The sequence below is a fragment of the Myotis davidii genome, unplaced genomic scaffold (genome assembly GCF_000327345.1).
Source record: "Myotis davidii unplaced genomic scaffold, ASM32734v1 scaffold148, whole genome shotgun sequence".
Taxonomy (NCBI): domain Eukaryota; kingdom Metazoa; phylum Chordata; class Mammalia; order Chiroptera; family Vespertilionidae; genus Myotis; species Myotis davidii.
Genome location: NW_006299479.1, coordinates 4,342,769 through 4,370,252, shown reverse-complemented (window position 1 = coordinate 4,370,252; position 27,484 = coordinate 4,342,769). Strand labels below are relative to the sequence as shown.

The 27,484-nt window shown below is 40.6% G+C and overlaps 1 protein-coding gene across 1 annotated transcript; it reads left to right on the top strand.

Moving 5' to 3' along the window:
* Positions 1–6: 6 nt before the first annotated feature.
* On the top strand, positions 7–13,597 carry SPA17 (sperm autoantigenic protein 17). The gene is made up of 5 exons (XM_006775084.2): positions 7–164; positions 1,188–1,368; positions 8,300–8,370; positions 10,137–10,205; positions 13,283–13,597. The coding sequence occupies exons 2-5, from the start codon at positions 1,215–1,217 to the stop codon at positions 13,421–13,423; spliced, it is 435 nt and encodes a 144-aa protein (XP_006775147.1). The 5' UTR covers positions 7–164; positions 1,188–1,214; the 3' UTR covers positions 13,424–13,597.
* Positions 13,598–27,484: the final 13,887 nt, after the last annotated feature.

The window sequence follows — 27,484 nt, the reverse complement described above, 5'->3', positions numbered from 1 at the left end:
CCTTTCAGGCCGTGCCGTCCGCGAAGCCGTCTGCTGCCGTCCGCGAGGGCGCCCCCTTGTCCCTTCTCGGCCGCCGTAGTGGAGTATAAAACACAAAAAACGGTTCCTCAGCAACGAGAACAAACAACTGGAACCATCGGCACCAGCTCTGGGAGAAGCCAGAGGTGAGGCGGTTTACCCCACGTCTTCTCCAAAACCGAGACCTCGCCCTTTCCCTTCGCCTCCCGAATTCTCTCCGGATCCCCGACACATTCCGGGAGCCGGGGCCGGTGGGAGGCCGGCCGCCGTGGTGAAGTCCCAGGTCCTCGACGTGCGGCCTCCGCTCCCCAGATCGGCTCAGGGGCACCCAGATCGGGGCAGGGCCTCCCCGGGCCGTGTCACCACCTCAGAGGATTCCATACCGCACCTCCTGGTCCTTCGGGAAGGGGGTTAAAGAATCAGCCACCGGTCGGGCCTCGTGAAACCGCCCCCACGGAGACCCCGGCCCCGGCCCCACTCGGCGTTAACCGTCACAACAGGCCGGGCCCGAGGGGCTTTGCAGGCTCCGTCGCCCAGGCCGCGGCCGGACAGCTGTCCTCCATCCAGTTCTTGGGTTCCTAGACGGGAAGACAAGACCTGGTCGAGAGAAAACCAGAAAATAGAGGAATCCCAGAGCTTGGGCGGCTGGGATTGCAGAATCCTGCCCGCCCGCCCCTTCCAGGGAAAGACTCAGTGTGAAACGTGCTCGTTTAACAAATTAGAATAATTTCTAGGACCAGGACCAAGGCTGACTTTTTTAAAAAAAAATTTTTTTTTAAAATTTTAGACCCTAAACAGGGTCTTTTCGGCAAGGTATAGTGAAGTTTTAGCAACCATTCTCCCCTAAATTCCTGTGAGATGGCAAACATTACTCTCACCTTTTAAAGAGGAAGAAAAAGTACTTAGTGTCATAGTGGAAAATCTGTGATGATTTTTTGGTAATAAAAAGAATGAGCTATTAAATCTGCATTTGTAATATTCTGATGAATAATGATGCATTGTTAATGAATTCAAAACTCTTCAGAACAAATGGACGGGCTTGGTTTGTGTTGGGGGGAAATGCTGAAGGCCAGGAAGTTTGGCATTCAGACCTAATTTGTTGCCATAGTTGTGATTACATAAGTATAATCAGATTTAAAGGCAGTAAGCACTCTTTGGTGAATCTCTAGGTACAATAGGCAGCTCCTTCCAAGAAGATGTCGATTCCATTCTCCAACACCCACTACCGAATTCCACAAGGATTTGGGAATCTTCTTGAAGGGCTGACACGTGAGATTCTGAGGCAGCAACCGGAAAATATACCATCTTTTGCAGCAGCATATTTTGAGGATCTTCTAGAGAAGAGAGAGAGTAAGCTTTAAAAAATATATATAGGCATTTAAAAAAAGGAAGAAAGAGAGAGAGAGACTTAAGTACTTGTTTATGGTGAAACTTGCATAAGACCATCCCTATTCCCTAGAAAGCCTGTAGGAGGCAGGTGGCTTCAGTTGTTGGTGTTTGAAACAACATACCTGTCTTTTGGGCAGGTTCTCTCGAATCACATTATTTCACGTTATTGAAGGTGACCAGTTGGTTACCCAGACCTTCCTGGTTGTATTTCTCGTGCACACACTGGGTGGAAGGTGACCCCACGAGGTCATCTAGGATAGTTCTCCATTTCCCAGCAGGCCGTTCCCATACACCCACGGCAGTGGGTGGAGAGTTTGTGGTTTTCTTTACATTTTTTTCTCTTTTTACTTGAAGGTATTCTAAGTATGGTAAAAAAGAGTAATAATAATCCCACACGCCTTATATTACATAAATTGGTATTTGCTGAGGGATACGAAACTGCCCTACAATAAAGGCACAGAGAAAAGGTGCTTTGAAAAGTGGACTTCCAGCTTGGGAAGGTAATTTATATGCTTTTTCTAGTCTCGCAAGGTTCCATCCTGCTCAGAGACTAAGATCCAGGCTAACCCGGACTCTTTAGTTGAGAGCCAAAGCAATTTCTTCACTTTCATAAATAAAATTTCCAGATTCCTCACCTTGAAGGTTCATGACTATCAAGACCCCACCGAATGGTCAAAGTGGGGGTTATTACAGCTATGAATGTCTATTTAAAACATATAACTAGAGCCACCGTTTTTAATATAAGCAATTATCAGTACTTTTGATTACAGTATTCCAACAGAGCGGTAAAGGTGCCCAGAGAAACAGCAAATAAATAAACATTCAACTTTAAGTCTTTTTAGGAGGAGGAAACACAAGGCTTGCATTGAAACAACTCCCATACACACTGCATAGCTCTCCACCCCCTGTCTTCCTTGCTGTACCCTGGCAGAGCTCAACATCTCTGCCAGTTTCCTGAATGTTGCTCATCTTTTCCATATCCAGTCACTGAATATTTGTTGCACAATCTGAAACTTAAGTGCCACTTAAAAGCTATTGAGAGAAATCCTTTAGGGTAACAAACATTAATTTTGTTGTTATAACCTTATTTTATAAATTAATGAGTAAAATGTCTTTAGCCATTTATTTAAATTTAGACCTTTAAAACATGCTATTACAAAACATTTGAGTCATTGTTACTGGATCATAATTAAAGCAATTGGTGATTCAGAGTAATGGTCTCAGAATACTAACTTGAATAAAAATGGGTAAGACTATTTGAAAAATTTGAAAAAGTTTTAAGCATCATACCCATTTTCACTCATGTAACCAAAGCTAACTTTTCTACCTGATACAAGTATTAGGATTTAGTCTCTCCAAGTGGGCAGAATGAAGTCCTCTAGGCCAGTCTCACACACAATGCAAGAATTTCCTTACCAGCATTCCTCATAGGTAATTATTAGTCTTAATTTTTATTTTTGTGACAGGAAACATGTTAGTAAATTAAATAAGTGGCATCTTAAAATCACTAGACAAAAGGGGGGCTTTTATTAAATGATATAATAAAGATGGAAAAAGATAAAATTTGATCTATTCCTTACATGATACACCAGGATAAGTTCCAAATTGATCAAACATTTAAATATTTTTAAAAATGAAACCTATAAATACTAGAAGAAAAAATGGATAACTTTGCTCTATAACATAAAAGAGGGATGGGAGGAATAGCCAAGTTGCTATAATTACTTTAAAAATCCAAGAGCAATTAGGGAAAAGATGGAGATAAAATTGACAATATTACATGACAAAAATTGCCGTAAGGAAAATAAAACTACAATGACAAACTGAGAAAAAAAATGTTTGCAATTTATATCTCAACTGGTTAATCACCCTAATAAATAAACAGCTTGTAAAAACAGTGAGAAAAAAAGCCCAACAATGCTATATAAAAAAATGGGCAAGTGATATGAGTTTACACAAAAATAAACGCAAATGGCCCTGGCCAGTTTGGTTCTGTTGAGTATCATCCCATGGCACCAAGAGGCCGCTGGTTCGATTCCCATTCCAGTCACATGCCAGTAGGGGGCATGCAGGAGACAGCCAATGGATGTTACTCTCTGCATCTCCCCCTGTCTCTCAAATCTATTTAAAAAATATTTTAAAAAATAAGTGCAAATGGCCCTTAACATATTAAAACGTACTTAAATTAACCCATAATAATAGAGGTCCATGTCAAAACTACACTGAGGTACCACCACCCCACCACCACTACCAACCCTACTCATCAGATTGGCAAAAAGCCAAAAGTTTGCCAATTCTAGTTTGATACAATCCCACGGAGGGGAAATGGCAATGACCCAGAAATTCCACTTCTTCACTTTTCATTCCATTGTTATTTGAGGAAGCAACCCAAATACCCATAATAGGCATTTATTGAGTAAACTAGAGTATATTTACACAATAGAATAATATACAGCTTAAAAAAAACACTGAGGAAGATCTCTCTATGATGCTATGGAGTGATCTTCAAGATATATTAAGTGAAAAAAGTAGGGTGGAAAAAGCGTGTGTAGTATGCCATTTTCTAATAAAGGAGTGTTGATATGAATACATAGCTGTTATTTATATTTTAAATCTTTTTAAATGACATTTCCCTCTAGAGAGAGAAGGAACAGAGTAGAGGGAACAAGATAGAAGCTAGATTTCTCTGAGTATATCTTGAGTTTGAAATCACAAATGTTAATGTAGTTATAAAATATAATAAAATTTAAAAATTGTTAATTTCTAAAATTTAGAGGCAAAGTGCAACAGACAAACCTAACTAGTATTGAATGGGTAGCATAACCACACAGATACAGATTATTTCAAGTGACTTTATGACATAATAATTTGTACATCCCTGATGGTTATAGCCTTAAAACAAAATGAATTTTAACATAGCTTAAATTATTTTTAGTAATTCTTGTTAATATTATAACACAGTTATCCTATAATTATTTTTTACAATTGTAGGACATAGCAAATATGTAACTTCTACTGTAATTAGGAATAAGATTTTTAATGTAAGAAAAATGATTCACAAATATAAAGTTGATAAGATCCTGTAATCTTAAATTTGAACTGAAAATTTAAAATATAAAAATAAAGTTATCTATAATAATAAAAGCATAATATCCTAATTAGACCAGACGTCTTTCCAGATGACCTTCCGGACGAAGCCGGGCTGCGAGGGCCAAGGCAGCCACCTCCTTTGCCTCAGGCTGAGCCCCTTGCACAAATTTCGTGCACCAGACCTCTAGTATAAATATAAAAATATTATGTATATAAATAAAGTAAATAAAATCCTGTAATCCTAAGTTTAAATTAAAAAATATCAGTGTCACCTCATGATATACTATATAATTTTTTTAATAAAAGAAGTGTAGCCGCTCTCCACAGGTACATGCTTGGTTGCAGCCTCCATCCCCATTAGCTGGTGTGCAGGAGGCAGCCGATCGATGTTTCTCTCTAATCGATGTTTCTAACTCTCTATCGCTCTCCCTTCCTCTCTGTAAAAAATCAATAAAATATATATTAAAAAAAAAAAAGAAGTGCCCTGGCCAGTGTGGTTCAGTAGCATGTTGGCCTATGAACCAGGAGGTCAGGGTTCAATATCCAATCAGGGCATATGCCTGGGTTGCAGGCTCAATCCCCTGTGGAGGGCATGCGGGAGACAGCTGATCGATAATTCTCTCTCATTATTAATGTTACTATTTCTCTCTCCCTCTCCCTTCCTCTCTCTGAAATCAATAAAAACATAAAAAATAGCCCTGACCAGTTTGATTCAGTGGATAGAGCGTCAGCCTGAGGACCAAAGGGTCCCTGGTTCGATTCCGGTCAAGGGCATGTACCTTGGTTGCGGGCACATCCCCAGTACAGGGTGTGCAGGAGGCAGCTGATCGATGTTTCTTGCTCATCGATGTTTCTAACTCGCTATTCCTCCCCTTTCCTCTCTGTAAAAAATCAATAAAATATATTTAAAAAATTTGGGGGAAACAAACATGAAAAATAAGTGTTTTTTAGTTCTATACATTTTCATAAAAGGCCTCAAAACAAAGATCAACCTAGTACCAGTGAATACCTGGCCCCTACACTATAGGCTCTAACTGCCATTTCCCCAGGAAACAGGATTCTTGGAGAACTAGGTAATTTCTTGAACTGGGCAGGAAATACAAAGAAGAGCCTGAACATCTTGCCATCCCAGAAAATAAGGAAACTGTCAAAGATTACTAGAGTTGTTTCCAAAGAACTCAAGAATAGCTAAGAATCTGAATAAGCCCCTATTGGCCAGTTTTGGAAAACTGGAGCATCAATAAGAATAATAAATGTGTATCCTGCTACATTGCTGAATTCATTTATTAAGTCTAATAGTTTTTTATGGAGTCTTTAGGGGTTTTTATGTACAATATGTCATCTGCGAATAAGGACAGTTTTACTACTTCTTTTCCAATTTGGATGCCTTTTATTTCTTCTTGTCTAATTGCAATGGCTAATACTCCCAGTACTATGTTGAACAGGAGTGGTGAGAGTGGGCATCCCTGTCTTGTTCATGTTCTTGGAGGAAATGGTTTTAGTTTTTGCCCATTGAGTATGAACTCAATACAACGTATACAGGGAACTCATACAACGTAACAAAAGGAATTTAATTATGAAGAATTTTATATTCTGTTACAACATTTGCTACAGACCTTCTATAAGAAATGATGTATGAGGCAACACAATTTAATGTGTATTTAATAGTGATTATACGAGTGATGGCAAACCTATGACACGCGTGTCAGAGGTGACACGCTAACTTATTTTTTTGGTTGATGTTTTCTTTGTTAAATGGCATTGAAATATATAAAATAAATATCAAAAATATAAGTCTTTGTTTTACTATGGTTGCCAGGCTGTCAAACTACAGCGGGAAGGCCAGAGGGGGGTGGGGGTAAGAGATCAACCGAAGGACTTGTATGCATGCATATAATCATAACCAATGGACACAAGACACTGGGGGTAGGGGAGGCCGAGGGAAGGTCAAGGGAAGAAAAAAAAAAAGGAGACATATGTAATACTCTTTGTAATACTTTAAGCAATAAAACAAAATTTTAAAAAAAAGAATAATAAATGTGCTCTAGCTGGTTTGGCTCAGTGGATAGAGTCTTGGCCTACGGACCGAAGGGTCCTGGGTTCAATTCCGGTCAAGGGCACGTACCTCGGTTGCAGGCTCCTCCCCAACCTGGGCCTGGTAGGGGCTTGTGCAGGAGGCAACCAATCAATGTGAGAGAAATATATTTCTCTCTGTCTTTCCCTCTCTCTTCCACTCTCTCTAAAAATCAATGGAAAAATATCCTTGGGTGAGAATTAAAAAGAATAATAAATGCAATGAATTGAAATTCATCCAATTTGTTAAATATTCATGAGTTCATCATGGTAAAAATAATACATAAATAAAGAAGCGCCTTAAGAGAATCCTAAGGAACCCACTGATTATTCTGAAATAAAGGAAAAGAATCAAACCTTTAACCTACCTTTTCTGTAAGAACTGTATTTCGGGGTAACCAAATATTTGATGAGGAAAAGTTTTTTGTTGTTTTTTGAGTCCTCCAAAATGAAGTAATAATAAAATTAGAGCCCTGCCATTATGCAACACCTAAAGAAATTATCTAAGGAATCATCATCAATGGGTCCATAAAAATTATAAAGAGAGACAATCAGATACTATGTGTCTCCTGACAGCATTACACTGCACTACCTATATTCTTGCCCAAAACAATCAGACCTGAATCAGATTGAACTGCAGATCAGTCTATAGCAGTGATGGCGAACCTTTTGAGCTCGGCGTGTCAGCATTTTGAAAAACCCTAACTTAACATAGAAATTTTTTGACATTTGAAACCATAGTAAAACAAAGACTTATATTTTTGATATTTATTTTATATATTTAAATGCCATTTAACAAAGAAAAATCAACCAAAAAAATGAGTTTGTGTGTCACCTCTGACACGTGTGTCAGAGGTTTGCCATCACTGGTCTATAGAAAGTTCAAAGGCAGAGGAACTTGTTAAAAAGCATCATGGGAATAGAATAAAAACTATCTAAACTATGGAAAACTCCAAAGGAAAATGACCCAATTTCATCAACAAATAAATTGCAAGGGAAAAATATGGGGTGGGAGGTAGGGAGCTTTCAATGAGCAGAGATGTAAAAGACATAACAAAAGGCTGTGTGTGCCCATTGTTTGGGTTCTGATTCAAACCAACAGTAAAAATTAAATAAAAATATTAGACAATGGGAGGAATTGGGGTAGTTAATATTAAGAAATTATTGTTGGTATTTTAAGGTATGATAATGATATTGTGTCTATATCTTAGTGATGCATACTGAAATAAATATTTGTAGATAAAGTAATACCAGCCATGACCTCCTGGTTCATAGGTCGACACTCAACCACTGAGCCACGCTGGCCAAGCTAATATGCCTCAATTTTTTCAAAAATGTTCTCATCCTTCGCTTTTCCCAACTTCCTTACTATTTAGCATTTATTTGTATACATTTTCCTGTGTTTACTAGTTCATGCTTATAACTTTCTATACTTTAAGTATTGGCATTTGTTTTTTCTCTTTCTCTTTCCTATTTTGTTATAAATTTTGTGAAGGCAGTTTTTTACTGCCTTTCTAAATATACCCAATGGCTCATCTAATGTTTAATTCATCAGCATATATTTAATGATCACTGGTTATATCTGCAGTGCTAAGCTATGTATAACAGCAATAAGATTTTCAACTGGCAACAATGAACCTGTGATTTGAAAAAGCTTATTTTCTGTTACTTTAGATTTACTTTAATGAACTCAAAATAAGTCCAAAATCATTATATTTTCATTTTTTAGAAACCAACTTCGATCCAGCAGAATGGGGAAGTAAGGTGGATGACCGCTTCTATAACAACCATGCGTTCAAGGTATGGTCCTGTGAAACTAGTGGATTTGGTTATTTCTTTTCCTTGTCTCCAAAACAGAGATATATTGGGACTCATATAAATTGTGAGAGGTGCCCAAAATATCTTATTAAAGCTTCTTAATTGTAATGTTCTTTCTGATGAGACATTCTTTTCTAAAGTATCTGAATCATACCAGATACATAGTGTAAATTTAAAGATGATCAACAGGAAGAATCTAATCGAAGTTATAGAATAATTAGTCTCATTTATTCAAATTTTATTGGGCATCAGTGCTTAGCAGTAGCAGATGATAAGTATTTATTGAATTAATGAATATTTCATAAAATAAAACACTATCGTCCAATTATTTCATTGTCATTGCACTTACAAAAGACTGAATAGAATTAAAGATGGAAATGGTAGATAGAATTTTCTGTATAAAGCTAATCTGTTCAGAGACTAAACCTATCTTCTCTTTACTGATTCTTAGAACCAGTCTTTCTCCACCACGTTTCCTTAACATAATTAAGCCTTAAGTGGAAGGCAGGCATTTCATGTAAGGAATCAATGTCTCTCCTTTGTATCAAGAATGTTTCATCATTTTACCATAGTTAATGCATCATTTTGGAGAGAATTGAGACAATAATTACTCAAAATATTCTGTGTTCTGTGGGCCAGATAAGAAATACTGGTTGAGAAAGGCTGTGTGGAATGCAGCATTATTGGCATCAACTAAGAACTTGGTAGAAATTCAGTCTAGGGCCCTACCCCAGGTCTACAAATCAGAAGTTGAATTTTAACAAGATCCCCAAAGGTAAAATGTAGGTACATTAAAGTCTGAGAACACACTACTCTAGACAGCAGTGATAAACCATTAGCCACAAAGCACCCACACATATTTGAATTAAAAGGAATTAACAGTTTAAGTTTTGATGGTGTTCCACAGTAGATTTGGGGAATTTCCTGGGGAAATATCTGTCACCTATTCCATGAGTTCAGAAGTGAGTTTCCATCCATTTGTGCCTGCCAGATAAGACAAATGTTCTGTTTATTTCCATTTAACTAGATTCTCTGTGTTCATGCTTTATTGGAATCAAAGGAAAATGTTGAAAATTTTAAAATATTGGTGCCATATCAGCTCTTTCTTCTCTTTTGAATTCTAAAGCCTTCATTTGATTCGCCTATTTGTCCTTCCTATTTTATGGAGTAAGGAAGCTGTTCCCATAAGTTGGGAATTAGCAATGTCTCTATTTTGGAAAAAGATTCCATAACCATGTAAAAGCAGGCAGAGCTGGCTTCCGTTTTTCTATTTAAATCATCCCCCACAACAAAACTTACTCTTTTGACTTAGATTTAAATCTACAAACTTCATTAAAAAGTCAACTGGATTCCACACTATGCAACACAGTGACATTTATTTTGTTTCTATTTTAGAAACGATTGGCACCTCTTTTTTATACTTTGCTCAGGATTCATTACAGCATCCCATCAACCTTTAGTATAAGACAGTGGTTTGTTTTGAATATAAAACAATGTCACATACTTTCCAAAAGCAAACATTTTTTACCAGTTCCTTCATCTTTAATACTTATGCATATTCCCTTGAGAGTTTTCATTTATTTATTCTTTTGCCACCCATTTTCCTTGTTAAAAATCAGTATGTATGTATTTAATTACCACTTCTTCTCAATAACTTAACGTAATATTTAATTACCTTTAAGCAGCTTGATCCAAGACTACTATTTTTTGAAACATTGACTATTTGGTCCTCTTCCCTCTCTCTCCAGGAGCAAGAACCAGCCGAGAAAGAAAAGTCTCAGGCACCTGAGAAAGTGGAGACACCAGTCACAGCCTTAGTAAGTTCAATTCTCCATGCGCTACAGGAGAGAATATCACTCAATTTATAATCATACTCTGATTTATGAATCTAGTCTGTTATCCATGTTAAAATTGTGATTTTGCTTTCTAGATAACTAACATCAGTAATAAATTAACTGGCGGGTCATTTTTAGGCATGCCTCTTATAAAGAAAAATTCATTCTTCCCTTTAAAAATAAAATCTTATGTCCCAAGATTATCAACAGATGGAAAAATCTCAAGGGGAAGAGCAGGCAGAACTCACCAGCCTCATGCTTGACCCTTCAGATTCACTTTCCAATTTGGGAGCTTTTCGCTCAGTGATGATGTTACCACCGCACAGTGGCAAAGGTTCCGAGATGACAAAGGCAACTCACAGGGAATTATACAACCAAATGAAATGGCTTTACGCAAGCAATGTGTCTCACCTTCCATGCATTGCCCTCTACAAAAACACTTCCTGCCTGACACCCACGTCTGAGGAGGAGACCTGGGTAAATACCATATGAGTCCTGTATTCCCTGGTGCGCTAGGGCCAGTTCTCAGCTTTCAGGAGAGGAGTGTGTACATCTCTCCACAACCCTGTGCTTGGTAATGTCACTTTGGTAGCTTGAAATCAGCCATAGAAGGAATATTAAGACCATGACAAATGGAATGAATCAGGACATTTTTCCTGGAGAGCCCGTTTTTCGGCATTTACCAGCATATCACTCTCTATAATTTTCATAGTCCAGACTCAAAAGGACCAAGCCTAGTGAGAAAGAAGAGCTCACTCTCCCCAATGTTGAAGGCCAAGCTTTTGAGTTCCTTTTCATGTCCCAGTTGGTTACCCAGTAATTGACACCTAAAATGACATCCCCCTCAAGGAATGCCTTACTTCCTGCCCAGTGGGACATGACTTTTCCCTGTAACCTTTATAAATTATTCCAGAATTATGTCAGGACAACTTAGCCTAACATTGGCTCAGGATGCAGTGGGAGGGCGGGAAAGGAGGAAGGGAGTTTTGTTTTGTTTACATCTTCACTAGGTGTCCTTTCACAGCTTTTCATGAGTTTGAGCTGAGATCCCATTGATTTCCAACTTCAGGATAATGTACTTGTCCATATTGAGCCATCATCTCAGAGGACTTTATACCATTTTGTTTGCATTTAAAACTTTAAGAGCCCTATCTGGTGTGGTTCAGTGGTTGGAGCGTCCACCTGTGCACTGAAGGTCACAGGTTCAGTTTCTGGTCAGGGGCACATAACCTGGTTGCAGGTTTAATCCCCAGCCCTGGCGGGGAGGGGGCACGTGTGGGAGGCAACCAATCAATGTGTCTCTCTTATATTAATGTCTCTCTCTCACACACACACTCTCTCTCTCTCTCTCTCTCCCCCCCTCCTTCCCCGTCCCACCTTCCCCCATCCTTCTTTCCCCCTTCTCACTCACTCTACAAGTCTAAAAGGCAATGGGAAAAATATTCTGGAGTGAGGATTAACAACAAAAATAAGAGCTAGCTTTGCCTCATTATTGTATAGAGGGCGAGGAGAGGTAAACAGCCCAGAGGTCTGTCAGTAGGAGGCTGAGTAAATAAGTCAGCGCCCACCAATACAATGCAATACAACGGCGTTATGCGGAAAGAAGAACGAGCAGAATTATACCCTGAATAATAACAGATGAAGGGAACCAAGCTATGTTGTTAGATGAAAAAGTAGTAACAGAACATTGTGAACAGCATAAGCTCATCTCTAAAACAAAAAGGCGTACACACCCATGTGAATACTTTGTCTATTGATGAACTTTGGAAGAACATATACACTCAACCATAATAATAGTCACCTCTTAGGGGTAGGATTTGGGAAAGGGGAGAAAACTTTCACGACCAGTGATAAGTTTTAAATGTGTGTATCACTTTTATAATTTAAAATATCAAAACCTATTGAATTATACACTTAAGATCTATGCATTTCACTGTCTGTAAATTACACATAAATTTAATAAACAAACAAACCAAAAGCTAAATACAAAAGTTAAATCAGCCCTAGCCAGTTTGGCTCAGTGAATAGAGCTTGTGGCCCAAAGGGTCCCGGGTTCGATTCCAGTCAAGGACATGTACCTTGGTTGCGGGCTCTTCCCCTGGTCGGGGTGCGTGCAGGAGGCAACCAATCAATGTGTTTTCTCTTACATAAATGTTTCTCTCTGTCTTTCCCTCTCTCTTCCACTCTCCCTAAAAATCAATGAAGAAATATCCTCCGTTGAGGATTAACAAAAAACAACAACAACAAAAACACACCCACAAAAGTTAAACCAATCATACTGAAACTGACATTATTGGACTAAGTAGGTTTCTCTCTGGAACTCAAAATGTGTGCTTTTGGTTAGCTAGTTATTGAGAAATTAAGAAATTAACACTAATTCATCTTATGTAATTATGATTATTTTGAAACAGCACATTTGCTATTCTTCTTGACATTTTTACTATGCTTCAAGGATTCTTACCTACCCCCCCCCAAAAAAAAATGTTATTGCTCAGGAAACTGTTAAATAGGAGCTATTTTGGAGGGAAAACGTTGGCAACCATGACTTAATGTAGAGACATATTAAAGAATGACAAAACACAATGCCTTCTATTTTGGCATTTATCATTTGGTACATAGACAACGTGACAATATATATATTTATATAAAATTCCCTCAGGAAACAACATATCTCGATGGTTACATCCCTAAATTGGTTCAATGTGTGCACTATTTTTTGTATGAATTCTTTTTTATGGCATCAAAATACTGTATGGGGCCCTGGATGGTATTGCTCCGTTGGTTGGGAGTTGTCCTGTGCACCAAAAGTTTGCCGGTTTGATTCCCAATCAGGGCATGTGCCTGAGTAAAAGGTTCAATCCCTGGTAGGGGATATACAGGAGGCAGCCGATCCACGTTCCACTCTCATATCAATATTTCTCTCTCTCTCCCCCTCTCCCTTCCCCCTTCTCTGAAAATAAAAAAAATATATTTTTTTAAAATAAAATTTAAAAATGAAAAATCTTTAAAAAATACTGTATGGGATGTTTATAAAGTCTCTTTTTCTCCTTTCCCTGAAGGACTCTTCAGATGAAGATAAGGAAAAAGAGGAGCTGGCTGCTGTCAAAATCCAAGCACTGTTCCGGGGACACTTAGCCAGAGAGGAGGTGAAGAAAATGAAACAAGAGGAGCTTGAAGAGAAAACACAGGAAGACAACTGAGGAGACTGGTTTTGCCCCCCCAGAAAACATGAAAAAAGAATTCAAATCCATCAACCATGTTGTGATTGTCGTTTTTTTCTTAGCAAGGGAGATTCGATGTAGTGGAATAACACTGGCTGCTGTTGTGAAAATCTGTCATCAGCATTGTTTAATAAACATGCCATTGAACACATGCCTCTTGAAGATTTCCCTGAGATCATAAGTCTTATTTATACTTCTCCAAGTCTATGTATAGAGACCCCTGGATTTAGAACTGGAGTGTATGAGTTTTCAGAGATCTCAGAGGTTATGTGGTCTAACCATTATCTAATGAACAAGTCCTCTCTACCAGGTCCCTGACCACGGTCTTTTAGCTCCTGTTTCACACATAGTGATAGAGAATCTCACTGCCTTTCATGTCCAGTTAATTTTAGAATAACCTGAATTATTAGAAGATAAGCTGAGTCAAAAATCTGCCTCGTAAGTTTTCATCTGGCATGCCTGCATTCAGTCATTCATTAAAAACTGTATTGAGCAGAATTCATGTGCTGGGGTTTGGTAGTGAATAACTGTTCTTACATTTATGCAGCTGACAGTTTTTTATTATCTTGCTCTCCAGAACGACACAATAAAACTAATGCATCATATTTGAAAAAAATGAAAGCTATCATAACTTCATAAAAAACATATTTTTATTGATTTCAGAGAGGAAGGGAGAGGGAGAGAGAAACATCAAAGATGAGAGAGAATTATTGATTGGCTGCTTCCTGCCATGCCCCTACTAGGGATCAAGCCCACAACCCCGGGCACGTGCCCTGACAGCGAATGGAACCGTGACCTCCTGGTGCATAGGTTGACACTCAACCACCGAGCCACGCCAGCCGGGCCTCCCACATTTCTTTAATGTAGAAATGGTAATACCTTCGTCACAAAATCACAAACTTCGGCAAACCAAGCCTGGTGCCTTATTTTTAAAAAGTTCAATGTCTCCTTTTTGAGGCCTCCCCACTCCGGAATATTCAAGAAACTGCCAGGCTCGTGTCTTACACCAAAAGATACAGTTCCTTTCCCAAAAGAAAATGGAGAGAAAGTAGACTCTTCCCATACAATGCTGTTGCCGTCTACCACAAAGATGCAGCCTCGTCAGGCAGGCCGACGTGGTGTCCTGGTTTGGATTCCTGTCTGCACTACATTGGACGTCCCAGGCTTGGTTCTAATCTAGCATTATACCTCTCTCAGTTCACAGTCACATCACCATTGGTCCCCAAAGCTCACTAACATGCCGGTGGCTGTCCTTGAGGAGTTTCTAAAACCAGCCATAGGGTATGCATAACGAGTGATCTCCCGCAAACTCCCAGGCTCCACAACAGACGTTTACCCACGTGATTGCCACTGAAACACAGGTGGCATGTACCACTGCTCTCAGGATTGTGGCATCCACTCTCTACTCTTCACTCACCTCCGGACAGCCTCCCCGCTTCCAGGGTCTTACGAGCACTTACATGCTAGCTAAACACAAGTCTCTAATATCCACTGGACCCCTTCCTTCCATCCTTAACGCCCCTCTCCCAGACTTAGAGGGAAAAAACGCAGCTGCTCATTCCTATGGCATTCAAAGAACCAGCCTCCAACCCCGTTTCTTCTCAAAGCCATCCTGCTTGGGGGATTATCAACGGGACCCAGAATTTCTGTAATGCAAAGACTTAGCTTCCTGGTCCTGAAAAGCAGACCAGAAAAAAAGGACTTTTTCCCCTAGTGAGTATATACTCAGCGGGAGGGGGAGGGGGAATACCGGTTAACTTATGCAATCATTCTGTTATACCTGTAAAGTGATTAACACACACACACACACACACACACACACACACACACACACACACTTCTACGTAGTAACAATGGTAGTGATGTTTTTGGTGAAGGAGGAATAGGAAGAGGAGAAGGTAGGGAGGCATGAATGTGGTTTTATAACAACACATAGGAATAACACTCGGGGGGTTGGTTTTTTTAAATATGTTTTTTATTTACGTTAGAGAGAGGAAGGGAGAGGGGGGAGAGAGAGAAATGTTGATGAGAGAATAACATCAACATTGATCCTGCACACCCCCCACTGGGAATCGAGCCTACAATCCGGAAAAATGACCGTTCTATTCTTCGATTTGCTCAAGCCAAAAAGGTAGAATTCATCCTTGCCTCCTCTCTTTCTCTCACACCTCATTTACAACTTATCGGCAAGACCTGCAGGCTCTATCTATATAACACACCCAGAATCGGACCTCTTCTATTGCTACTACCCTGGTGTTAGTTCCCACAATCTCCTTCGAGAATTATTGCAATTACCTCTGTTTTGGCCCTTCAGTCATTGCCACGTTAATGCTGCACAGCGATGTATTTTTCTCAGGAGTTTGTGGATCAGAAGCCCTTTAGCTGGAGCTAGGCTGGACTCCAGACCTAAGATGAGGTTCAGGTTTAAGCTGCTCTAAGCTGAGGCTCTGTGGGTTGGCTGGGGAAGGTCTGTTTCAGGCTGCGAGCCCAAGGACAAATTACAGTATCTCTATGGCATGTGTCCTATTTGAGCCCATGCTGAAAGGGCTGCCCAAGGGATGCTGTTCTCATGGTGGTCACAGAAGCACAAGCAGGAAAAGCCAAAATGGAAGGATATTTCAAGCTTTTACTCATAATACTTTCATGGACAGTTCATTCACCAAAGAAAGTCATTTGGCCAAGCCCAAAGTCAAGGGGTGAGGAACACACTGCTCACCATGCAATCATAGCAACGACCCGTGTGCCCATAACGCTACTAGAGGGTAGTGAAAATTTGTGAAGAACCAGTAATTCAACTGAGCGCAGTTTGCTCTTCCTTTTCACGTGCAAAATACATTCACTCCTTTCCCAAGACCCCTGAAAGGTCCACCAAATCCTTGAAATGCAGGATATAGTTACATTAGGTCCAGATATGGCTGTTCTTGATGTCCTGCTGGCTGTCCTTCTGCCTTTAAACACGACATCATTCCCTCTTGCTGTTGTTCTCAAACCAACTAAACAGTGACTTTCCTATTTTCTCCATAAAATTCGCCCAGGAGTTTCTCTTGATTCCTCATATCAACTTGAGTTTTCTAACATTTGGAAGCTTTTCACCAGGAACCACATTTTCTTAAAACTGTGGGCTTTCTTCCTGTAAAATCATTCCCATGTTCTTGCTTACCAGGAAGGAGAGGAAGCCATACAGGAGCCAGGTACTAATTTCCTACATGCAGCTCTCTTGGCCTGAGGATATGTCTGAAGAGCACGTTACACACATAGGACTAGGGTTTTCATGTTTAGTCCTATTTTCCTCTCCCTGATCAAATATTCAGATGAGAGAGATCATGGTCACTTAGCTACCACTTTGGGCCCAACATCAGATTTTTCTGGGGTGGCCATATGTATCTGTAATAAACATTTAACGATGACCCATTTTGTACCGATTTGCGATGTGGATAAACTCATTTGCAAGCTGAAGTGCTTTTGACAAATATAGCCACTGGGAGTGACATTTATGCCTGGGAGGCTCCTGGAAGAGACCAAACAGGCAAAACACAATACTTCAGAATGGGACCTTATTTTTGTGAATGAGATGTTCTTGGGAATAAGCAGTGTTTTTCACATTAACTGTTAGGGCTTCAATATATGAATTTTGGAGACAGTTCAGTACATAGTATTACTATTTGGAATTTTGGTCATTATAATTCAATTAGAGAAGAAATAGAAATTATATATATATATACCCATCACTGAGTTTGGATAGATGAACGGTAATAAATCCTATAGCTGAGAGTAGAGCTGTCTCAATTTGAGGCAACTTCACCCTCTATCCAGCCCTGCTTCCCTACTAGCCTTACATGTATTGTTCCTGAATGCACTCTCCAAAAAACCACCTCTACTCAAACTCTTCAAACCATTGGTCTCAAAAACCATTCCCAGCAACCTGACCTATGACAGGTAAATTGAAAATCTCTGACGTACCTGCACAGTTAAAAACTCTTTGCTTCCTCTAATATCATCTATCCAAACTCAGTGATGGGTATATATATATATATGATTTCTATTTCTTCTCTAATTGAATTATAATTACCAAAATTCCAAATAGTAATACTATGTACTGAACTATCTCCAAAATTCATATATTGAAGCCCTAACAGTTAATGTGATGGCATTTGGATATGAGATCTTTGGGAGATGATTAGGTTTAGATGAGGTAATGAGGGTGGGGTCTCCATGATAGAATTAGTGCCCTTTTAAAAAGAGACACCAGAAATTCCCTCTCCCCATCATCTCTCCTTTCCCCCACTCTACTAGAATGAAGAGCTAACAGTAAGACTAAGGGTTAATTGATAATCAAATATTAAAATGAGAGAAATAATGATCACTTAGCTGCCACTTTGGCCTAGTATCAGATTTTTCTGGGATAGCCATTTCCTGACTATTCAGTATCACTTCCACCTTCTCCCTTTCTACTAGTACCTAGCTTTTATTTTTGGTTTCTACCCTTTGTAAACATAGACCAAGAGTTGGCACAGCTCTAGAGATAAGGAATTTTGGTCATTATAATTCAATTAGAGAAGATATAGAAATTATATATATATATATATATACCCATCACTGAGTTTGGATAGATGAACGGTAATAAATCCTATAGCTGAGAGTAGAGCTGTCTCAATTTGAGGCAACTTCACCCTCTATCCAGCCCTGCTTCCCTACTAGCCTTACATGTATTGTTCCTGAATGCACTCTCCAAAAAACCACCTCTACTCAAACTCTTCAAACCATTGGTCTCAAAAACCATTCCCAGCAACCTGACCTATGACAGGTAAATTGAAAATCTCTGACGTACCTGCACAGTTAAAAACTCTTTGCTTCCTCTAATATCATCTATCCAAACTCAGTGATGGGTATATATATATATAATTTCTATTTCTTCTCTAATTGAATTATAATGACCAAAATTCCAAATAGTAATACTATGTACTGAACTGTCTCCAAAATTCATATATTGAAGCCCTAACAGTTAATGTGATGGCATTTGGATATGAGATCTTTGGGAGATGATTAGGTTTAGATGAGGTAATGAGGGTGGGGTCTCCATGATAGAATTAGTGCCCTTTTAAAAAGAGACACCAGAAATTCCCTCTCCCCATCATCTCTCCTTTCCCCCACTCTACTAGAATGAAGAGCTAACAGTAAGACTAAGGGTTAATTGATAATCAAATATTAAAATGAGAGAAATAATGATCACTTAGCTGCCACTTTGGCCTAGTATCAGATTTTTCTGGGATAGCCATTTCCTGACTATTCAGTATCACTTCCACCTTCTCCCTTTCTACTAGTACCTAGCTTTTATTTTTGGTTTCTACCCTTTGTAAACATAGACCAAGAGTTGGCACAGCTCTAGAGATAAGTACAAATTAGATGAACCCAATCAGCACTTTCCAACCCTCAGCAGGCCCTCATTGTTTCAGAACCAGATGGGTGATGTAGGCTCATCTAATTAAGAGAAAAACTCTCAACCAGTGGTGATGTCACACCCGTCCCCCAAAAGACATTTGGAAATGGCTAAAGGCACTTTGGGTTGTTACAACTCAGGGTGGGAAGGGGGGATGTTATTGATATCTAATGAATAGAGGCCAGGGATGCTTCTTAACATCCTGCGATGCTCAGGACAGACCCTCTCCCTCAAGAAAGAATTATTCAGTCCAAATGTCACCAGTGTCAGGTTGAGAAACCCGAATTAGGCATCAAAAAGTCATGTGGCTGCAAGGGAGGACAAGCTTTACAATAAAGCTGACCCAGCAGGAAGTAAGGCAAAAAGACAGATACCGTATCTATTCCTTTAGTGATTATGTCAGTGATCCGCTGAATCAAAACTGAAGCCCAAAGATTTTCCACTTGTGTGAGCCAATTCGTCGCTTTAATTTTTTTAAATCCTCACCTGAGGATAGGTTTATTGGTGTGTATTTTTGAGAGAGAGAGAGAGAGAGAGAGAGAGAGAGAGAGAGAATGATTGCCTCCCAATCACACCCCAACCAAGAATCAAACCCGAAACCTTTGGTGTACTGACGATGCTCCAACCCAGCCACCTGGCTAGGACTCCCTTTAATTTTTAATAGTTCTCAGCTGTAACTGATATTCTTCTGAACTTGTGAGTGCTGTGTTGAAGAATGGTAAGAGGGACACAGATATGAAGAAGAAGGAGAAAAGAGGACACAGACAGTGACTAGAATGAGCAGCAGCTAGAGCTGGAGATGAGGAGAAAGAAAAGGAGTTGGGGGTTACTGGAATTAACATTGTAGAAAATGAAAGAAGTATGTAAATCATGACCCTTTCTTCCAGGGAACGTAGACTTTCATCAAGAAGATAAGATATACATTTTCAAAAAGAGTGCAGGAAAGATGAGAAAGGATTTTAAAAATATAACACACACACACACACACACGAAAAAAACACAGACCATAAAAGAAACATCTGATACATATGATCACATTAAAATTTAAAACTTTCATATATCAAAAACACCATAAGCAAAGTGAAAAACACAGCACAGAGTGAGAGAAGGTATTTGCAATTCAAAATGCATAAAATTAACAAAGGATTAGTATTCAGAATATAACTCCTACTCAGTACAAAAACTTTGCATGGGAATGATAAACACTAAATTTATGATAGTGATTATTGTGGGAGGAATGGAGAAGAAAGAGAAATGGAGAAGGGGGCCAAAAGGGTATCAAATATATGTATGCGTTTTATTTCTTTTTTTAAGAAATTTCTTTTTTAAGAAACAAGGCGATGAATGAAGACAAGACAATGTTATGGGGCTGGGTGGTAGGAACATGAAGATTTTTTAATATTGTCCTCTGTTCTTATCTATATGGTTCATAAAACTTTTTAATGAATTCTAGCAAACCATTAAGAAGACAAAAACAGAAAAATAGGCAAAAAATATGAACAGAAGAGGAAACCTGAGTTCAAGAAGCATATATACAAAAAGAAATTCAGCCTCTCCCATAAGAAAAATGTAAATTAAACAATAGTGAGACACAAGTTCTCATTTAAAGCTTTGACAATGCTAAGTGGATGATATCACGCAACTGGAACTCACTTATACTCTTTTTGGGGATGGATGTAAATTGGCACAAGAGCTAATAAACTTGCTGACCAGAAGCAGGCCTGTTAGTGTTTAACAAGGTCATTATATAAGACCCCTCTCTTCCCAACTCAAATTTTGAACCAGTTGAGGGAAACCAAGGAGAAAAATTAGGATCAAAAGATAGTATTTAGAAACAGAACATTCAGGCTACAACTGAATTTGGTCAGTAATTAATATCGCTCAGAAATAGTGAGACGATCTCCCACATATAAATACAAGTGCTCCTGGACCTTGTGTCTTCTCATTGGAGAATGAAAATGGTTTTGTAAGAAGATAGAAACATAGAGTTGGTTTTTGTTGTGTGGAAGTTCAGCTCTGTCTAGTAGGGGGCACATGACTTTGAGTAGCCGAAAGGGTAGACTATACCATTAAGCTATTGTCCCTCTGCCTCAAGCCCACCTTCCAGTTGGCTTTGTGATGCTGGGATTGGGCTCTGAACCCCACATTTCTCCTTGGCCAGCTGGATCTCTTTGGGGCTGTGACAAAGGGGGCCAGAGGGAGGGGCCTAAAGCCTGGAGCAGGAGGATGGCACATGCTCCTTTCTGTTCAACCTCCTCTTGGCTTCCTACGCCTATTGATTCCACTTAACATTGCTTCTTCCTCACTCCAGAGCCGTTCAGTCCAGAAGCAGCTTCCCAGTCCAGCTTTTCCACACTCCCAGCCAGCCTCGCCTCCCCACCTCCCCTCAGAGACACCAGCTGGAGTCTCAGCTTTTGGGGGCCCTTTCACTACATTTCTAAGTCTTAGTAACTCCAGCTCCTCTTTGTCCCTCCAGGCACAGGAGTGGTATCTGCTTCCTACAGTGTCTATCTCTGAAATAGCTGAGTTTTCTTTTAGCTTTTTCGGTCACCATGTTAACAATTCTTCTTTGTGTTATTAGTCCTCACTTTGTTTTTAGAGAGAGGAAGAGAGGGGAAAGACAGAGAGAGAGGGAGAGAGAGATTGAGAGAGAGAGAAACATTGATGTGAGAGAGACACATCGATCAGTTGCCTCCTGCAACCAGGCCCTGACCAGGGCTGGGGATCGAGCCTGAAAACCACGGTACATGCTCTTGACTGGAATCAAACCTGAGGCCCTTCCCGGGGACTGAGGGTCTATCCATTGAACCAAACTGGCTAGGGCAACAATTCTTTATATTAAATTCTACCTATTAAAATAAATTTTCTGTCCCCTGATTAGATGGTGACAAATTCAGATGGGAATCAAAATAGATTTCTTTCTGTTCTTTCTTTTTTTTTTTTTACTTAGAAGGGTGGATTGGAGACTTCTGGATTAAGATGAAAGACTGAACATATGCTTCTAATTCTGTATCTTCCAGCAACTCCATTAAAACAACAAAAATGATTTTTAAAAATTAAGTGCACCAGGAATTGAGACAAAAATCAACAAGTTTGGAAAGCTGTTAACCAGATTCAGCAGAACTCAGAGAACCAAATCCCAAACCCAAAGTGAGGAAGGCTGAGAACCAACGCAATTTGCACCACAAACGTCACACAGGCACAGGAACAGGCAGTATCAGTATCCTTAGCACTGGAACTACAGATATTAAGGGGGGGGCTAAATAAAAAAAAACTGGGTAAAAGCTGAGAGGCACTGACATCCTTAGATTCATTTTTCATCTCTTGCCATTGGGAACCCTGCCCCACATCCTCATCCTAGCAGAATCCGGGAGGTTGAAGTCTAGAACAAACAGAATAGCCTGTAGACTAGAAGTCAATAGGTCCATTTGAGGACAGAGGCACCATCCCAAAAGAGAGTAAGAGTGGCCATGGTACATACTACTGAACCATGAGTCAGAAATTCCCAGGCCCCTTTACCCTGTCATCCCCTGAGCTTGGGCAGAAGATCCTAACCTTCCCAATGAGAGATTACAAAGTTCTTCTCTGAAGAGTCTGACCTACAGCACTGACATGGGGGCTCCTCAGCAAACAGCCCATCAAGTTGTTGGCAGCAGGAACAGCACCAGGTGTGAGGCTGGTGGGGTTAGACTGGACCTGGGTTCAGCAACCTCGGTCCTTAAGTTCTGGCTAGAAAAGAGTTCAGAGCCCAGACTCAAACTATAAGAGAACATATTTACAAAATCACAGAGGTGAAAGAAGTAACCACTGACATGGGGGCTCCTCAGCAAACAGCCCATCAAGTTGTTGGCAGCAGGAACAGCACCAGGTGTGAGGCTGGTGGGGTTAGACTGGACCTGGGTTCAGCAACCTCGGTCCTTAAGTTCTGGCTAGAAAAGAGTTCAGAGCCCAGACTCAAACTATAAGAGAACATATTTACAAAATCACAGATGTGAAAGAAGTAACCCACAGAAGAAATGGGCTTAGGAAACAAGTTATAGAGGTCAAGGAAGGGCCCTTGGAGTTTAGAAGTGAGGAAGGTCAAGGTGACAGGCCTCAGGGGGAGGGGGCAGGAAGGAGGAGGGAAAAGTCTCCTGAAGGGAGACTGCACTGGGTCCTCCATCCTAAGGGTTTTAAGGGTGAGCTTTGAGGGGCAGTCCCAGGGGAAGATCTCAATAGAATATTCAGCAGCTTTACAGGTGTGGCCTTTCAGGGTCAGAGTCTCCATTGATTGGTTAGTTGGGGAATTGAACCATGACCTACTGGTTCCTAGGTGGATGCTCAACCACCCAGCCACTCCGGCCAGCCAGGCTAGGGCAACTTTTTTAACAGCCTGCCTCAAGGTTCTCCCTTGCCTTCTAGATTTGCTAATAAGAGAGCAAGGGGAGTTGTTTATTCCCCTTGCTTCCCTCCTTGGATTCTATGGGTTGTCTATCCCTCTACCAATGGTCATAGCTTTTGTCAAACATTCTCTCTTATAAGCGACTCTCCTAATTCTAGTAACTTCTTCCTCCCCTTGATCCTGTAAGCTTACCATCAACATCTTCAAGGATCTGCCCCATCTCCCACTGGCTTGTATTTATGCTAGTGTATAGCTAGTTATTGATACACTAATACTGCATATCCACCACTCCAAGGTCTAATATCTTTTTAAAAAACATATTTTATTGATTTTATTTTATTGATTTTTTTACAGAGAGGAAGGGAGAGGGATAGAGAGTTAGAAACATCCATGAGAGAGAATCATTGATCGGCTGCCTCCTGCACAGCCCCTACTGGGGATGCGTAGAGCTAAGGTCTAATGTCTTAAAGCAACCACTTGTTTTCCTAGATCTGCAGGTCAGCTAGAACTCGGCTGATGTAGGCTGGACTCAGTTGGGCATCTTTATTTCATGCTTTGGTAGCTAGAACAGCTATACTTCTCACTGTATGTCTATGGAGTCGTTGGAGCAACTCTGTTCTACGTGTCTCTCATCCTCCTTGGACCAGTGGGTAGGTATGTTTCTCTCATGGCGGTGGCAGAGGCTCACGAGAGCAAACAAAAACATGTGATCCTTCTTTAGGCCTAAGCTTGGAACTGGCATTCTCTCACTTCTACCCACATGACATTGGCCAAAAGTCATGTGACCAAGCCCAAAGATGAGAGGCAAGGAAGTACACTTCATCCATAATGAGGATGTGAAAAGGTATGGATAAAGATAGGTATGAAGAATTGAACCCCAATTTTTCAACCTACCAGCTCTGCCTTCGTCTTTATAAATAGTTTCTTTATTAAAGCCACCTCAATTACATTATTTGAGTGTATTAGGTGTTGCCTTCCAGGCTCTAGATGGATGTAATAACAGATACCACAAAGGGCTTCAGTAAACAGCCCCCCAAAATAGGATTCTGATATTCTATTGCTCTCATATTTAAGAATGCACAACTGGCCTCCTTACCAGGAGGAAATGGGATACTGGTCATCCATGGCATTCACTGGCATCACAGTGACTCAGCTTATTATTGGTGACCAGGAATAAAGTGACTGTTGTACTTAGTCATCATGGTGACAATAGTGATTATAAAGATTGTGGAGTTACCTGGCTGCTTCTGATGGCTCCAAAGAGAGTAAACAGAGGAAAGAACACATGAGTAACCAACTCAGAACCAGGTGGAAAATCAGAAAGTCTTCACGGTAACTCTGAAGGACTCCTCCTCCTGTAATCTCTGGATTGATATGGATGTAGAGCAAGTACAGAAAATGATTTTAATGGTTGCCGAGTTGAAAACCTAATTAAATACTCAAATTCTTCAACTTCAGTCTCTTGCAATAAGCTGAGAGGACTGATGGGGGGAAATGGGACACCGAGATCTGGGATGGAAACATTTGTGCAGACACAAATGAGACCACGAACTTGAATGCTCAAATTCTCTTAAATTGCTCTGAATATCCAGCAGCCCCATTTCCACACAATGAAAACCTTTCAATGACTGCGCCAAGGAAATGCTTGCTACTCTCCTCTGGACCCACCTCCACGACCCTCATTGCTTCCAGATCCTCAAGGAGAGTTAGTTAAATGGCAGCATAGTTCAGACTGTAAAACACCAGACCTGGGCCTAAAGGAGATCGGCAATAAGTCAAAAGAGTTGTAGGACTTTAGTAACTTTTATCAACAGGAGACTGGGGAGTATTTAAGTGGATTCTAAGGTTGTTAAACCAAGAAGAACATAACTTAAGACTTGATTAGCTAATTTTTTTATGTGGGTGTACAACTGGGAATTGGGTTTTAATGTCATGGTTTGAGCACTTGGGAAGTGGTATTAATAGTCAATTATGCTGGCCAATCTCAAGAGTAAGCTACAGCCAGTAGGAGGAAAATGCCAGCACTTCCCTGGCATACTACAGACAGAGAAGTTTAAATGTTGCAGGATGGGAGTGCCAAAATGGGTCTGTTACACAACATCTACTCGACTGCTGCCCAGAAGGTCCCAGAAGATGCCGTATTCTTTAGGGCATTAAGAAATGAATTGAGATTCTGGATGCAGAAAGGCAACAAACAAGCAGCAGAAAGGGAATAACCCCCCAAATAAAGTTTACTTTGGGGGGAAAAAAGAGTTGAACTCTAATCCTAAAACCTAAAATGCCACCTTGGTTCACTATTTAGAGTTGAAAGTCAAGTAAAAAGATGTAGTTTTTATCCAAGTCCAGTGGGACCATGGATCTACTTCACATATTTGGAATAGATATACGTAGTCACTGGAAGAGTCTTCATGTTAGTTCCCTTACCCACAGAGTGAGGTCTATTTTGGCCAAGAACTGCTTTACCCCAACACTCTCCCCCACTGCCAAGCTAGTAATCCAATAGCAAACCCACTATCCTGGAGGAATTGCAGAGTTACTACCCCCATTAAAGAATTGAAAGAGGCAGAGGTGTGAGTCCAACTACATCCCCATTTAACTTCCTGGCTCTTGCAAAAGCCATATGGCCTTGGAGAATGGATGTCGCTTATCACACACTTGCTCAGTGGGGCCATTTGCAGCTGATGATGCATGTGGTAACTTTGCAAAACAATGGGGAGCCCTTGGAAGCCGGTATACAGATATTTGCCTAACAAATTCTCTCCCATTCCCCATATCTATCACCAAAGGTAACCAGAAGCTTTTTGTCTTCCTGAGGCAGGGACCATAGTATCCCCTCGCTATTAATGCTCCTACTCTTTGTCATAACCTTGGAGAAAACTTGATTGTCTTGATATCCGATAGAACAGTGGTTGGCAGACTGCAGCTCGCAAGACACATGCAGCTCTTTGGCCCCTTGAGTGTGGCTCTTCCACAAAATACCGACTTCTGCGCATGGGCCATGAAGTTTCAATCGCACTGTACGTTTTTTTTCAGTTTGCTGACCACAGCTATAGAACATCATAGTAGTCCATGACATTGGTACAGTGATAGAAAGCTCAAGGGCATGCCACATCAGTGAAGTTCCTAAGGATCTAATGTCTAGAATATACTCTCTATAGTAAAAGGCAATTGGTTGCATTTACCCACAAAAAAAGAGGCACAATGATTGGCAACATGCCACATACAAGTGTGTTGCTTCTACCCATTTATCAGGAAACTCATAATAAGGCTGTCAGCTTGGAGTGAGGGCTAAACAAGAAAAGACTTTGTGCCCTAGCTGGTTTGGCTAAGTGGATAGAGCCTCAGCTTGCGTAATGAAGGGTCTTGGGTTCAATTCCAGTCAAGGGCACATGCCTGGGTTGCGGGCTCGATCCCCAGTGGAGGGCGTGCAGGAGGCAGCCAATCAATGATTCTCATCATTGATGTTTCTACCTCTCTCTTTTCCTCTCATTTCCTCTCTAAAATTAATAAAAATTAAAATTAAAAAAAAAAGGAAAGACTTTGCAATAGGCTGCCGAGTGAGCCATGCTGCCACTTTTAATTGTATAGCACAAGGCTGATCGGTGGTAAGTGGATGAGACAGGTGGTGCCTTCTCCAGGAAGATTATTTTGCACAGCTATGGTCCAGGAAAGCTTCTTTGGTGGTGGTGGGGGGGGGGTGGTACGGGGTCATATGTTGGAAAGGAAGAGTGAGTTCCTTCTAGTCCGGGAAATAGCTCCTGTGTTTGCATTCAGCTCTGTTTCAAGCATCCCAGTCTCAGGAAGAAGTACCGTTCTTACATTAGAGAGGTCACCGGAAGCTCACAGGTTCCTGTTCTCCGGTGACACAACTGGGACTGGGAACCATCATGGGCTGCTGCTCCCCAAGGTCTTCCAAACCCCAGTGTAATCATCTATGTTCTACAGTAAATCTTTGCCAGCAGCGCCCCCTCCGACCAACATGGGCATCAGGCGGTGAGACAAATGGGGAAAAACCTGAGGTCCCGGGTCCATCTGCACAGAGCCGCGGCCATGGCCACTCCTACCTGATGTATCCAAGGATGATTACGAATTGTGTTTTATTCTATCGCAACAGGCTCCTTCCTAGGAGCAGAGCATGGCTCTCTTAGAGGCGGATTCTCTCCGGACTCGTCCCTAAGGTCGGCACTCCGGAGCCAGAGGGCGGAGAACGTGGAAAGGGCGG